Source organism: Labrus bergylta, chromosome 1 (assembly GCF_963930695.1).
Source record: "Labrus bergylta chromosome 1, fLabBer1.1, whole genome shotgun sequence".
In the NCBI taxonomy this organism is placed as follows: Eukaryota; Metazoa; Chordata; class Actinopteri; order Labriformes; family Labridae; genus Labrus; species Labrus bergylta.
The window spans coordinates 29,506,392-29,522,577 of NC_089195.1; the positions used below are offsets into that span (position 1 = coordinate 29,506,392).

The following is a 16,186-nucleotide window of genomic DNA, read 5'->3' on the forward strand; positions in this document are numbered from 1 at the left end:
CTGACGACCAGGGGCGTGTTCAGACTTCTTGAACTGGGGTGGCCCAACTGGGGTGGCCCAACTGGGGTGGCCCAACTGGGGCGCTGACATGTGCAGGGGTGGCCTGAAGTTTGTGTTCACACATACCCCTTCTGTCTGCACTAATCATATCGGCTTTTGAGCAACACAAGATAATGGCAACACACTGTATACATCTTCTTCAAGGACTCAAAACAAATATGTATGTCTAAAGTCCCAATTTAAAGTATTTTAAAACAATTACAAACAAACCTCTGCACACCGAAAACTTTGAGCTGCCTGTTGCAACACAGTCTGAATAGTAGATTTCAACATAAGTTCCACCTCTGCCAAGGAAAATAGCCACCATAAAGCTCCTGGGTGGCCAATACGATTTCATGGGGGTCCATCTGGTGAGATATTGTAGGAGTTAAGACATTACTGTAAACAAACAGGACATACACAAATTGATTCAGTAATCTTTATTGACTGAATTCTCACAGTTCCTGTACATTTAGTCACTATTTTGAATAAACTCAGTCATCATTTTGACAAATTCTTCCTGTCTTACAAGCTTATACAACTGTGCCATTGATTTAAGGTTCTCTGTGAGATCCGGTTCTGGAGAAAGAGGCTCTGGGCAAATACCTGTAAGAAATCAAAGTGTGAATTCATACCAGTCAGTTTATAGAAGGATTGTGAGCAGCACGATTAAGTGGTACCTGCGCATCTAACATGCTTCTTCTCAGTTAGCTCAAATCAGAAGAAATCTGTAGACCTGTATGTTATCTGTATGTCATATAAGGTGTTATATAAGGTATAAAAAAAAACTGCAGGTGTATTCAAACCTTTGTCGAAGTTCAGGCTAAACGGCTGCCCTAAGTTTAGACATGCTGCCTGCTTCTGTAACTCTTCCATCTCTGCAGCAGTCACATTTTGTCTCTTACCTAAGAGACAAAAGATATCAATGATGTTTATCCTACAACTATAAAATAGTAGTAGTATATAGTTTGCAGTAGTATACAGTAGCAGTGGTATACAGTAGTATATAGAAAAAGTAGTATATACATATAGTAGCAGTGGTATAGTAGAAGTAGTATAAATATAGTAGCAGTGGTATATAGCAGAAGTAATATATAGTAGCAGTGGTCTATAGTAGCAGTAGTATGCAGTAGCAGTGGTATAGTAGCAGTGGTATAGCAGTAGTATGCAGTAGCAGTGGTTTAGCAGTAGTATGCAGTAGCAGTGGTATAGTAGCAATGGTATAGTAGAAGTAGTATAAATATAGTAGCAGTGGTATATAGCAGAAGTAATATATAGTAGCAGTAGTATAGTAGCAGTGGTTTATAGTAGCAGTAGTATACAGTAGCAGTAGTATAGTAGCAGTGGTTTATAGTAGTTTGCAGTAGCAGTGGTTTAGCAGTAGTATGCAGTAGCAGTGGTATAGTAGCAGTGGTTTCGCAGTAGTATGCAGTAGCTGTGGTATAGTAGCAATGGTATAGTAGAAGTAGTATAAATATAGTACCAGTGGTATATAGCAGAAGTAATATATAGTAGCAGTAGTATAGTAGCAGTGGTTTATATTAGCAGTAGTATAGTAGCAGTGGTTTATATTAGCAGTAGTATGCAGTAGCAGTGGTATAGTAGCAGTAGTATACAGTAGCAGTGGTATAGTAGCAGTGGTTTCGCAGTAGTACGCAGTAGCTGTGGTATAGTAGCAATGGTATAGTAGAAGTAGTATAAATATAGTAGAAGTGGTATATAGCAGAAGTAATATATAGTAGCAGTAGTATAGTAGCAGTGGTTTATAGTAGCAGTAGTATACAGTAGCAGTAGTATAGTAGCAGTGGTTTAGCAGTAGTATGCAGTAGCTGTGGTATAGTAGCAATGGTATAGTAGAAGTAGTATAAATATAGTAGCAGTGGTATATAGCAGAAGTAATATATAGTAGCAGTAGTATAGTAGCAGTGGTTTATATTAGCAGTAGTATAGTAGCAGTGGTTTATATTAGCAGTAGTATGCAGTAGCAGTGGTATAGTAGCAGTAGTATACAGTAGCAGTGGTATAGTAGCAGTGGTATAGCAGTAGTATGCAGTAGCAGTCGTATAGTAGCAGTGGTTTATAGTAGCAGTAGTATACAGTAGCAGTGGTATACAGTAGCAGTGGTATACAGTAGCAGTAGTATAGTAGCAGTAGTATACAGTAGCAGTAGTATACAGTAGCAGTGGTATAGTAGCAGTGGTTTAGCAGTAGCATACAGTAGCAGTGGTATACAGTAGCAGTGGTATACAGTAGCAGTGGTATATAGTAACAGTAGTATACAGTAGCAGTGGTATACAGTAGCAGTGGTTTATAGTAGCAGTAGTATACAGTAGCAGTAGTATACAGTAGCAGTGGTATACAGTAGCAGTAGTATATAGTAGCAGTAGTATACAGTAGCAGTGGTATACAGTAGCAGTGGTTTATAGTATCAGTAGTATACAGTAGCAGTGGTATACAGTAGCAGTAGTATACAGTAGCAGTGGTATACAATAGCTGTGGTATACAGGAGCAGTAGTATACAGTAGCAGTGGTTTAGCAGTAGTATGCAGTAGCTGTGGTATAGTAGCAATGGTATAGTAGAAGTAGTATAAATATAGTAGCAGTGGTATATAGCAGAAGTAATATATAGTAGCAGTAGTATAGTAGCAGTGGTTTATATTAGCAGTAGTATAGTAGCAGTGGTTTATATTAGCAGTAGTATGCAGTAGCAGTGGTATAGTAGCAGTAGTATACAGTAGCAGTGGTATAGTAGCAGTGGTATAGCAGTAGTATGCAGTAGCAGTCGTATAGTAGCAGTGGTTTATAGTAGCAGTAGTATACAGTAGCAGTGGTATACAGTAGCAGTGGTATACAGTAGCAGTAGTATAGTAGCAGTAGTATACAGTAGCAGTAGTATACAGTAGCAGTGGTATAGTAGCAGTGGTTTAGCAGTAGCATACAGTAGCAGTGGTATACAGTAGCAGTGGTATACAGTAGCAGTGGTATATAGTAACAGTAGTATACAGTAGCAGTGGTATACAGTAGCAGTGGTTTATAGTAGCAGTAGTATACAGTAGCAGTAGTATACAGTAGCAGTGGTATACAGTAGCAGTAGTATATAGTAGCAGTAGTATACAGTAGCAGTGGTATACAGTAGCAGTGGTTTATAGTATCAGTAGTATACAGTAGCAGTGGTATACAGTAGCAGTAGTATACAGTAGCAGTGGTATACAATAGCTGTGGTATACAGGAGCAGTAGTATACAGTAGCAGTGATATACAGTAGCAGTGGTTTATAGTAGCAGTAGTATACAGTAGTAGTGGTATACAGTAGCAGTAGTATACAGTAGCAGTAGTATACAATAGCTGTGGTATACAGTAGCATTGGTTTATAGTAGCAGTAGTATACAGTAGCAGTGGTATAAATATAGTAGCAGTAGTACAGCAGTAGTATACAGTAGCAGTAGTATACAGTAGCAGTGGTATACAGTAGCAGTAGTATATAGTAGCAGTGGTATACAGTAGCAGAGGTATACAGTAGCAGTGGTTTATAGTAGCAGTAGTATACAGTAGCAGTAGTATACAGTAGCTGCGGTATAAAGTAGCAGTGGTTTATAGTAGCAGTAGTATACAGTAGCAGTAGTATACAGTAGCAGTGGTATACAGTAGCAGTTGTGTATAGTAGCAGTAGTATACAGTAGCAGTGGTATACAGTAGCAGTGGTTTATAGTAGCAGTAGTATACAGTAGCAGTAGTATACAATAGCTGTGGTATACAGTAGCAGTGGTATATAGTAGCAGTAGTATACAGTAGCAGTGGTATACAGTAGCAGTAGTATACAGTAGCAGTAGTATACAATAGCTGTGGTATACAGTAGCAGTAGTATATAGTAGCAGTAGTATACAGTAGCAGTGGTATACAGTAGCAGTAGTATACAGTAGCAGTAGTATACAATAGCAGTGGTATACAGTAGCAGTGGTTTATAGTAGCAGTAGTATACAGTAGCAGTAGTATACAGTAGCAGTGGTATAGATATAGTAGCAGTAGTATAGCAGTGGTTTATAGTAGCAGTAGTATACAGTAGCAGTGGTATAGTAGCAGTAGTATACAGTAGCAGTGGTATACAGTAGCAGTGGTATAGTAGCAGTAGTATACAGTAGCAGTGGTATAGTAGCAGTGGTATAGTAGCAGTAGTATACAGTTGCAGTGGTATAGTAGCAGTGGTATAGTAGAAGTAGTATACAGTTGCAGTGGTATAGTAGCAGTAGTATACAGTGGCAGTGGTATAGTAGCAGTAGTATACAGTTTCAGTGGTATAGTAGCAGTAGTATACAGTAGCAGTGGTATAGTAGCAGTGGTATAGTAGCAGTAGTATACAGTTGCAGTGGTATAGTAGCAGTAGTATACAGTTTCAGTGGTATAGTAGCAGTAGTATACAGTAGCAGTAGTATACAGTAGCAGTAGTATACAGTAGCAGTGGTATACATTAGCAGTGGTATAAATATAGTAGCAGTAGTATACAGTGGCAGTGGTATAGTAGCAGTAGTATACAGTTGCAGTGGTATAGTAGCAGTAGTATACAGTTGCAGTGGTTTATAGTAGCAGTAAATATTTGCAGTAGGTAGTAGCATCGTTATCTTACTCATTAAGATTAGTCCTCCCATTTTCCCTCCAAGAGTGTTGATTTCTGAGTGGAACAGCAGACAGTCAGAACAGCCAGTCTTCAGCATGGTCACTTGAGACTTGTCAAGAGGCCCTCGAGAGCAAACACACACACACACACACACACACACACACACACACACACACACACACACGTAAACTCAATCACAGCCACAGTGCTGTCGCAAGTCTAGACACAAAGTTTGTTTGTGTCTGTCAGACAAAATATTTACACTACATGTTTCATCACTAGGTCGACCTTCTTACTTGCGTTCAGGGTCTCTGTAGTTACCGCTGCATCAAGGAAGACAAAAGATAGAAAATGACACAGGTAAACTGAGATTATTTGTCCCCAATAAAATGACTATTAAAAACCACATGTTTGTGATATTGTGAGGTTAGTTAACAGAGTGACAGAGTTCAAGATTTTTAAGACATGAGTAAAAGTGGCTGAAATGGAAGCAAGTCTGTGAGCATTGACCGTGTTTCCTCTTATAATATATATACTATTATATTATACTATATTATATTATATTATATTATATTATATTGTATAACTGCACTCATATTAAACGGTCATACCACACTGCTCTTTAAATTCTGTTTAACTGAATATCAAACTGTATGTCATTTGTCTACAATTTGCATACTTACGCAGTAATGTGTTGTTTCTTATTGTCAGCTTAATTGTAGTTGTGAGACAAATTCCAAACCTACACAGATAGTAAGACATCTGTGAGGTTACAAACAGGGACAGCGTACAGCCACTTAGCATACACACTAAAAGCATCAACACAACAATACACAACCACTATACAACAGCATTCAATTCATCCAACGTGAAATCCACAAAAGATTTTAAAAGAAGAGGCTAAGAGCACTACACTTTTAAAACGACACAATACATAACCACTACACAGCAGCCTCAAGTTCCTCCACAATAGCACACAATGATGCACTATTAATCCATTAAAATTACACGACAGAAACATCAGGTATCTCTAAAGCAACACTTCAACAATACTGTTATAACACACCCATACACAACAACATTATCAAACAGACTTCATGAAACTTCACGTGTGATGAGGACTTGATCGATTTGAGCCATGATTTCATGTTAGAATAAATTCAGCAAAGCTTCAGCACACAAACGTGTTGCTCCAATAGAAATGGCTGATTAGCTCAGAAGATCTGTGCTGTATTACACAACTCCCTCTGTTGGCTGTCCTATAGTTTTTCTCTCCTATCTGTACACAGTGATGTTAACTATTTTAGTTTTATTTCAAAGCCTACACTTAGGATAAATTATTTTTGAAATTACGTTTTTACTGCTGTTGTTTGAGTGATGACATCACTCTCGTTATCAGCGGTTAGTTTCATCCAGACGCTGTCCTGAAAATTCTTTGCCATCATCTCTATTTTCTTGTTGTTTCCGCTCACTGCTACACGCATCCACTTCCCCAGCAACTGAAACAGAAGGTATTACTCTCAGATGTAAAATATCACAGAAACATTGGTAGACTTTTATTTTTTTACAACTTAACAGTTTAGAGACAGTTTCCTAATGAGTTGAGAGGGTGTCATACCTGCTCCGGTCCTTGGATTTCCAGAGGTTCGATCAGACTGTCACAGTCGGTTTCACAGTCGGTTTCACAGTCGGTTAGAGGAGCTGTGTGTCCCACACACAGAAGACTGAGCACAGCCACAGAAACGTGAAGAAACCCCATCATGGCTCAGCTGCTGATTGTGTCCGACTCCAGCTCTGACTGAACTGTTCATGCCTTTATATTCAGAGGTTCATTCACATTAAAGGAAAGAGTCAACAGAGGTGTGTGCACATGTAGCCAACTGCGATCTGGTTTAGAGGTGGATCCATCGAAATGTTTGACGTCTTTAATTAAGCAAACTGAAGTCAACAACATACAGCAAAGGAGCCAAAGGTCAGATTTGAACCCTCCCACAACCACCACTGAAAACTTTAAACATGCCGCATTAACATTAATGTAATGAGTTCATCTAATCACAGATTTCCATGTAATGCTAAAAGGGAATTTCTTTCATTTCATATGGAAGAACATTGACTGGTTATTGATGGTCATTTTTATGTCATTATATTTGTGCTAATTTAGCTAACAGCTAAATCCCATTGATCTGACTCTAATCAAAGGATTATTGGAACACAGCCAATCAGCCACCTGATTGTCAGCACCTGGGGTATCAAAAGCTCAAAACAAGATTCAAGAGCAACATTAGAATTAGCTGTTTGGCATTGGCAGATAAGATTGGGAAGTTTTTAATGGGTGTGGCTACTACACATACTCAGCTCTGCTGCTTATCCCACAAATGCATGCTCCTTACAAATGTGGCACCATTTAAAATGAACAAGATTTCCAACGGTATAAGATTTATTGCCAAGAAGCATTGTAACAACAAAGAAATAACCTACCAAACACAATTGTCCTTACTTTTTGTGAGATGGTTTATTTACCGTCATGTTCTTTGCTTTTTGCACCATAAACACAAAGAAAAATTACTTGTGTGTGTGAAAAATACTTGGCAGCCAGCGGAGAAAAGAGTAAGAATGTTGTAGAGTTAAATTTAGTTTGGCTAAATTCAAGTAAAATGTTTTATTTCAAGAGTGACAAACAGCTGGATTGTTGACTCATACCAGAAAGGAAAAACATAGCTGCTTAAATGTGACCAGATGGGATTCACTTCACTTTCTTCTTGTTCATCTTCGACATTATCAGGGATTTCAGCTCCAGGTCCATGTTTTGGTCTGATCTGTCCTTCTCCATCTTTTTATGAGCTAGGCTATGATTAAGCCAATCAACTGGCCAGATTCAAGAAGTTAACTCAAAGTTAGATTTTTTTTTTTATCAGTAACATATGCTTTTTAAAATGCAGTGAAGTGCAACACTTCCCCCAAAGGATTCTAATGAAAAAGTAAAAATACTTATTTGAAAGACTTCTCAAAAAAGATTACAAGTACAGAAGAAAGCTAATCACTTTTAGCCCTTTTCAGAGTTCAACTCGGAAACAGCGCCTGACCTAAGCTGTGCCATTGTTACACCTTCAGATATTCTTATTGATTCCGCAGCGGTGCAGTATTGGTGTCCCAGTTAGTGAATTCATATTGCTTTACAACATTGAGCTAGCACAGCAAAGAGGGAGCTCCACATACACACACAGTCAGACATGCACACACACAGCACTGTGCTCCCACGCTGACTGAGCTGATCCCATCTCGCCCTTGAAACGCCTCTGTAACTACCTCTGAAGGCTGCACACCGAGCGCCTCTGCAGCATTTGTTTTGAAGGCGAAACGTCACAGGGTCGTAAATATCGCACCTTGAAACAGCGGTCTGTCTGGTGATAATCTTTATTCTGTTTCTAGTTCTTCCAGTAACCGCACCATTTCCATTTCACAAATGTTGTTTGTCAAATCTAAATTTCCACATGGACAAATTAAAAAATCTGGATTTGTTTGATGCTAGACAAAACAAAATGTAAAAGTCCCATTGATATTCATTACAGTCATGACTATTATCAGGAGTCTCATGAGTCAGAATTGGCCTCTAATTAAGTAGCCATGTCGCGATAGTTTTGACAGCGTTAGTTTTCTTTCAAGCTTTCCAATCCAACTGGCATTAGTTGTGTAAGTATGTCCAAGCCACCTTCACTTTCTAGAATTTTGTAAAATAGGGACATCATTTCAGGGTTCATGGTATTTGTTAGATCAATGTGCTCTGTAGACTCCTCTGGGCAGAGACCTGTAAGGAGAACAACAGAGATGTATTAAGGAGAGTGAAAAAACATGTATGTGTTCATTGTGCTTGATTTATTATCTTGTAAATTCATCTACACTTGCTTTTAATGACTTCCTGTTATAGATGTGGAAGTAATCTGAGCTCTGGCTCAGTTGGTAGAATTGGTCGTCTCTCAACCAGAAGGTTGGGGGTTCAATCCCCAGATTTCTGCTTTACATAACAACCTCTGCCATCAGTGTGTGAATGGGTAGGTTTTGTGACATGAGGTGTAAAAGCGCTTTGAGTAGTCAGAAGACTAGAAAAGTGCTTTACAAGCTCAAGTCCATTTACCATTTAAATGTGTTCTTTCTTCACCCACAGTGATTCTTATCTGACACATTAACTCAAACATTCAGACATGGAAATTCTAATGATTCAAACCCTCATTCTGGGATCCACTGTAAAAAACAAACATGTTTCTATCAATGAAAGTTCGTACCTTCTCCTTTGTTCAGGATCGCAGCTGGTGGCAAGTTCAGACACTCAACCTGCTTCTTAAACTCTTCCAGCTCATCAGAACTCACCTTGGTTCTCTTGCCTGAGAGACAGAAACATGTTACAATACAATGTTTGGCTTGAGAATCTAGGTTCAAAAAAAAAAAAAAAAAAACACATTTATAACAAGTTGTCGGAACATACTGATGAATAATTTTAAAAAAGAGGACTGTCTTGACCTGTTCTCGCTATAGGCTATGTAAAGGGTTGTGAGATACATTTTGTTTTGATTCCTCGTATTTAAAAATGATTGATTGATTTAAAAGGTTTAATGTTCCTCATTTCCACCACAGCTTGTGTATATGTATATCTTGTACATGTATCTATGTAAAGAGCTTACTCATGAGCTGGAGTCCGCTGAATGTGCTTTCTCCAAAGAAATATTGTGCAGAGTAAACCAGGCAGTCAGGGCAGCCAGTACTCAGGAGCCGTGCAGAAGAATTGAAAGGTTGCTCTGTGGATTCAACTACACACAAACACAGGTACAAAAAAAATACCGTAAATGTTGTTGCAATTCTGGACACAAAGTTCAAATTTGTTTGAGAAGGCAAATAACCAGTTAAATATTAAAAGAGGAGCTGTAGTCAGTAATACACACCATAAGAGAGGGTGTTGCCGTCCAAGGTTAACTTTGATTTTAACATAAAGCAGTGACCAAGCCTTTCATGAGAAGAAAATGTAAAAGAACAAAAGTTTTATATAAAAAATAAAAAACATTACTGCACACTCTATGCAAGACTCCAAATGAGTCCAAGCCATGTTTGGGAATCAAGCTGCTAGAAAAAATGTTATCAATCATTCAGTTTTGGCTTGAAATTACATTTTTTGATATTGAAAAGTGTCGATGGTATCACTCTCATTAGCAGCACTAAGTCTCGCCCAGGCATTATCCACGAACATCTTTGTCATATATTTGGATCCAAATATGTTGGTGGCTTCTGCTAAGAGTGTCCATTTGCCCAGCAGCTGAAAAAGACAGTTATCAGTTGTAATAAGAACACCCATCAAAAGGATGGTACTTTTTTTTAAAGAATAAAAACAGAAAATCATCCAGAATGCATCGACCGAGAGTGTTAGACAAGACAGTCTTACCTGGTCTCTCCCTTGGATTTCAATAGGTTGGATCAGACTCTCGCAGTCGGTCACAGGAGCAGATTGTCCGACAGAGAAAAGACCGAGCACAACCATAGCAACATGAACCAACCCCATCATGTCTCCCCACACCTGCTTCATCAAAGAACCTCAATACAAATGGCGTTTCAGGCTGAGTTTACCCGTTTTAAGCTGAAACTGGTTCACTGAAATCAATACGGAGGGTGAAGAGTCCTGCACTGTTTGTGATGCAACCTTGTTAAATGGGGCCTACAAAAGGTTGTAGAAAAAATATGACTTGTGTTGATGTCTCGTGCTCACTCTGGAACAAAGACAAGTCCCAAAAACTAAAATAAAAAGATGTTGAATGAACCCAAAACAACATTTAAAGTTCAAACTGATATAAAGAGTTTACTGCGTGTCAAACTCAAACTCATTGCTCAAAAGGGACTACAACTTCTGCACAGTTAATCAAAAATGAAACCGTTAACAAAGCGTTAACTGCGGTATCAGTTTAATAACCCTGCTCATGGGTCATGGCAAAAGACGGGAAGAGTCAGAAGTTATCAAAGACACTGAATCATTTATTACAAAACAAGTTAAATTAATCAATAACACGGTTCATTGTAGTTCAGCGACTTACTCAAGGGTACCCAGGCAGTGCTCAGGAAGTGAACTGGCACCTCTCCAGCTACCAGAGCAACTTCCAGACTTGGTCCACATCGAGACTTGAGCTGGCGACCTTCCGGTTCCCAACCCAGGTCCCTACAGACTGACCTACTGCCGCCCCAGTTTTGAGGTGTAAGGTGTTGAAGAGTGCGCTAACTTAAAGAACTAAAGTAACAAATGTGTAAATGGTGGTCAGGCTGTGGGAGAGTCAGAGGGTCAGAGCGTGAATGAGGGAAACCAGCAGATCTTTGGAGATATGAGCGCACCATAGGCCCAGCTGCAGATGACCCTGACGATGAGCCTCCAGCCAGGACACTACCCCCCCCTTCAGTAATCACACAGACAGACGACAGCAGCAAGCCAAAGACTCCCAGTGGCATTGTGACAGGGCCGTCAGTCAATCAGGTAGTTCCGTTCATTTTTAACAGAAGTTTAAATTAATGTGAGCGCCAACCAATCTTACCAATAAACAAAAAGGACGGAGAGGATGGACTTTTGGATGGACACGTGTTAGAAAAATATGATAACGTGTATCTTGCGTGATAATATTCAATATCATAATATTTATTGTCAGAAGTCTCATAAACCAGAAATGACTTCTTATTATGTCACCATGTTGGAGTATCTTTGAAAATGTAATTTATCTTCTTGTCATCTAAGCTTTATGGAAAGAAATGGTGATCGGAATTACAATTAAAAGGCTGATTTTAAAATTAAAATGAATTAAGAGAAATGCTTTTAAGTCTCAAAAATGTGGGGGAATTATTTGAATCATAAATGAAATTATTACTCATTTATTCAATTTCAATTATGAGTTTTCATCTTCTATAGTGCACATTCTTTGACATAATTAAAACAAGAAAGAAATGACTTTTTGATTTAAAAGAAAAATCCAGCACATTTGTTACCATAAAAACATATTTATTATTAATTTCTTATAAAAAGTCAAATAATTCACCCACATCCTGAAAATGAAAAATAATTTATCATAATGCAGTTCAATTTTAAAATTAGTTTTTCAATTTGAATTCTGACATTAAGTGTATAATCAAGTCCATTCCACCATCACATCTCCACCACTGAAGATTGTTTCTAATTCTTCAGGGCTCATGCCATAGAAGTCGTTGGTTAGATCCGTGTTCTGCGGAGAGTCTTGTGGGCAAAGACCTGTGAAGAGAGGAAACGTTGTGTATTACAGAGTTACAAAAGCATCCAGTGTGATAATGAATCATACTTATTCTGGGTTCTATCACAGACAAGTCCACTGAGTAAAAGTAAAAAAAACCTGTAGGAGCAGTTTGATCAAGTTTTATAAAGAATATAGCAAATTAATACAGTAGAAAATTGCTAAAATAATTTGTTTATGTTTTAAAGGAGCAATATGTAACATCGACACCCAGTGTTTAAAATGGGTACTGCAGTCCAAATTCAAAACATTAGAGAGAAGCTTCAGTGTTTATCCATTGTGGGCATTGTTGACAGAGAAGCCACTTCAACATAGCATGTTTCCTTAATGTCTGATGATATAGTAATGTCATTTTAAGATTTATTTCAGTAGATATCTTACATATTGGATAATGACATTAAATTATATCCAAATATTAAAATCTTCATTCTTAGACATTCTGTTCACAAACACCGCTTTCCATGTCGGTAGTTCCTACCTTTGTCTTGGTTCAGGATCACAGGTGGTGGTAACTTCAGACACCCCACCTGCCTCCTAAACTCACGCAGTTCAGCATCAGTCACATTGTTTCTCCTGCCTGAAGAGACGGAACAGAGTAACAGACAGTATCATATAGAATTCACCTCCAGGTGACTTTTCCATACTGTGACTGCTGCACTGGTGCATAGAGTGTGAGCATGCGACAGCTACGATCTCTGTGCACGTGATTAAATGGCTGCATTTCGTTTTCTGTCCGTCAGGAGAATATCCAGAGCAGTCCTCCTGAAATTATCTAGATATTTTCAGCAGTGCATATGTGAAAACGGCTTGATAGTGTCGATTTTGAGGCAAAGCGGTTCCTTTTATCTATTTTTTCTGATTTTGTCCTACTCATTCTTACGTCTTTTAACCAAACGCATCACTCATCAAGCATCTTTGCTGTTGATAAAGTAAAAAAAAAAAAAAAAAAAAGGCTGCTTCTGCTGCCAGCTGTTTATCTGACCCCCCCCCCCCCCCCCACACACACACACACACCTTGTTAAGGTCATAAAAACGCACCAACATTGATTTCAGTCAGTTTCATAACCCGTTAAAAACTCCTCACAGGAGCTTTAAATTGACTTTGTAAACTCTTATGTGCTAATCAGGTTCAAGGTCACTCTCTCAGACATTTCTTAGGATTGTTCTGAATTCAATTCTCCCTTGTGTTTTCTATATCTTCTCTTTTCATGCTTGAAACAGTATTTGAAAAATCTCACTCATCAGCTGGACCCCGTTGTATGCGCTCTCCTCCATGGGATATTGTGTTGCGTAAACAAGGCAGTCAGGGCAGCCGGTGCTCAGCAGCCTGGCAGAAGAATTCAAAGGTGGCCCTGTGGAAAAGAGAGCACACAAACACTCATCAACAAATACACAGAGCGGCTGCTGGTTTTAGACACAGAGTTCAGATCTGTTTGTGCAGGTGCACGGCGAGTCCAAACATTTGGTTTCATCGACAATACGCACCGATAGAGAGAGTGTTGTTCTCCAACGTCATCTTGGTTTTGAGCGTGTAACAGTTGCCGGACCTTTATTCATAGAAAATAATAGAGAAAGGTAAATGTAAATAAAAGATTTTTAAAAAACTAAATATTGTTTGTAAAAATCCGTACTGCATATTATTGGCAAGAATCCAAAATACACATTCAAAATCTTATACGACAGGTTCATAAAAGGCTTAAACTTACATTTTTTCAGCCTGAAAAACGTCAATGACCCCGCTCTCATTAGCAGCAGTAAATAATGTCCAGGCGCTCTCCACAACAAAATCTGTCATCGACTTGGCTCCAGGTGTGTTTGTAGATTCTGCTAAGAGCGTCCACTTTCCCAGGAGCTGAAAAAGACAGAAGATTACAAATGGCTGCATCAAAGTATTATTTGATTGAGCTCAAGAATGAATGCAGAAACTACCCATCGGTACAGAAAATGAGTGTGAGAGACAGGACACAGTAGTCTCACCTGGTCTCTTTCTAGGACGTCCATAGGTTTGATCAGACTCTCACAGCCGGTCACAGGAGCAGACTCTCCGACAGACAGAAGACCGAGCACGACCACGACGGCAACATGGTTCAACCCCATCCTGAAACTACAACCTGATGAGCTGAAGTTATGGAGGAGCCTCATCCACACAGGAGTCCTTCTTTGTTTACAAATGTGTTGCAATGTAGTTCATAGAGGTAGATTCAGAATGAAGTCTTTTTTTATTATTATTTAGACAACTTGAAAATGTTTCTAAAATCAAATAAATGACCAAAGTGTTGATGTTTGTTAATAAGCACTCACTCTATCACAAAACTCAAGTGACAGGAACTGGAAAATAAGAGAAATTAAAACCAAAAACAACATCAAAAGTAACAAAATTGTGTAAACTTTAAGGTAAAAGATAAAAAAAAAAAACAGGCGTCAAACTCCAGCTAATAACTCAAAGGCCTACGGTCAAAATGTTCCAGGGAAAGAGAAGACTAGGCTGAACAATTTAATGTTAATTATATGTTACTATAGCAACAAATGTTTCACACATTTGTACAGCATGTAATATATTCTTCCCTGGTTAAATCCAGCGTTCCTGTTAAATGTTATTTATCTGCCAAATATATTTTAATAGAGAATTATCTGAGTATAGATAACGTCTGATCACTCATCCTGTACTCATGGGAGTTTACACATATTTCGACTTAATACACATATTCATAAGCTTTCAGCTGAGAAAGTGGCCTGAGGGTTTAGTTACTCTTCAAGTTATTGGATTGCAAAAGTAGTCAGTTAACATCAAAAACATTGCATTGATGAAATCAGGTCGTATGACATGATATGAAATGGCATGAACCAGATGGCACTATATAAGAGCACACGAAGCATAGCATAAGTGACATGTTGGGACCACAGAATATATCATATGGTAACATGGAGGTGCAGTGTTTGACTACATCCTGCACATATGTATCTGTATCTGTGCGTGTGTGTGTGTGTGTGGTGCTGGGATGCGGTTTGGTGTGTTTTAAGTGTATCTATGTGAATTATGTGAGCACCTCAGATCTTCAAATAACTCTGAACAAAAAAAAACCCTGAGAGAGTAAATAAGAGCGCTGAGGGGGGAGGAGCAGCTCCTCTGAGCTTTATCGTGGCTTTTGGTTTGGGTTGTCGACGCTTTAGTGCTTTCATTCTCACTGAGCTATACGATAAAAAAAAAAGTCCAAGTCCTTCACACTTCTGTCTAAAAACGCTGCCAATGTAAGAGTGTAATTTAGACAGTGTTCTTTCTCTCTCTAGTGGTTTAACAACTGAAGATCTGAAGTTTTCTTTTTAACCTTCAGTACTTTTTAATACCGTCAATCATTAAAAACACAGATTTTAAAATACTAGATAATGAAAATGATCGAATTAAAGATCATTTAAAACAACATTTTTCTGCACATGTAAAATGCTGCGGTGGGTTGTACTCCTCATGAAAACGTTCTCGCCTCAAAGTCTCTTTGTGGATTTCGACATACAAACATGTTAACTGTCCTCCTGACCACGGGAAGGATCTACCTGCTTTTATTTCTTAATGTGAGGACAACTTTTTTTTAGATCTGAATGTTTCTAAAAAAACCAAGGAACTAGTCTCTGAGAATTCACCTTTTAAGAAAACTGAATTCATTCTCTCATTTTTTTTAAATCAGTCTTTGGTTGAGAGTCTGTTATGTTTTTGTTTTTTTATCTGCTGGTCTCTCAGCCTCTCAGTGAAGGACAGAAAGTCTGAACACTATCGTTAAAATCTGTTCTGAGATGGTTGGTGTGAAACAGAGAGGTAACCAGCTGATTCTCAGGAAGACTGGAAAGTGTTTTAGTTTCTTCTGAACGTGTTTTAGTTTCTTCTGAACGTGTTTTAGGGCGTCGTTTTGTTTTACCTGTTAATCTAAACTTTACTCCAAATCTTTCACCCGCCCAGCAATCTGAATCCTCCTAGTCTTTACTGACTTTATCCTTTTAGCACCACTGATCTTTTTATTCTTTGAACATTTTATTGTTTCCTTATTTCTGTCTGCTTAACACTGATATCTCCTTTTAGGTCCTGTTCTATATTTGAGCTCTTTTGTATAATCTATACGTCACTGTGTCTTTATTTGTCTTTTCTATGTACAAGCTGCTCCAAACCGATTGCCCCAAGAGGGACTCATAAAGTTGTTGAATTAAATTCATTTGATATCTTTGATAGGGACAGAGACGATATACATAGACGAACTGAAAACAAC

At 38.4% G+C, this 16,186-nt stretch overlaps 2 protein-coding genes across 3 annotated transcripts; both read right to left on the reverse strand.

The window, feature by feature from the left end:
* Window positions 1-464: 464 nt before the first annotated feature.
* Window positions 465-6,466, reverse strand: LOC109989942 (uncharacterized). The gene is made up of 7 exons (XM_020641855.3): window positions 6,269-6,466; window positions 6,004-6,149; window positions 5,334-5,392; window positions 4,947-4,973; window positions 4,660-4,773; window positions 846-944; window positions 465-645 (listed from the first exon to the last, which is right to left on the reverse strand). The coding sequence occupies exons 1-7, from the start codon at window positions 6,410-6,412 to the stop codon at window positions 512-514; spliced, it is 723 nt and encodes a 240-aa protein (XP_020497511.2). The 5' UTR covers window positions 6,413-6,466; the 3' UTR covers window positions 465-511.
* Window positions 6,467-7,143: 677 nt separating this feature from the next.
* Window positions 7,144-14,947, reverse strand: LOC109989986 (uncharacterized). Of its 2 annotated transcripts, XM_065958732.1 has the most exons (11): window positions 13,911-14,947; window positions 13,640-13,785; window positions 13,419-13,480; window positions 13,172-13,285; window positions 12,412-12,510; window positions 10,079-11,914; window positions 9,807-9,952; window positions 9,585-9,646; window positions 9,327-9,452; window positions 8,931-9,029; window positions 7,144-8,455 (listed from the first exon to the last, which is right to left on the reverse strand). In XM_065958732.1, exons 1-6 carry the CDS (start codon window positions 14,073-14,075, stop codon window positions 11,796-11,798), a joined length of 705 nt encoding a protein of 234 aa, XP_065814804.1. In that variant the 5' UTR covers window positions 14,076-14,947; the 3' UTR covers window positions 7,144-8,455; window positions 8,931-9,029; window positions 9,327-9,452; window positions 9,585-9,646; window positions 9,807-9,952; window positions 10,079-11,795. The 2 variants fall into 2 exon arrangements, with proteins under 2 accessions (XP_065814804.1, XP_020497577.2); XM_020641921.3 differs by lacking the exons at window positions 12,412-12,510; window positions 13,172-13,285; window positions 13,419-13,480; window positions 13,640-13,785; window positions 13,911-14,947 and having other exon boundaries at window positions 10,079-10,418.
* Window positions 14,948-16,186: the final 1,239 nt, after the last annotated feature.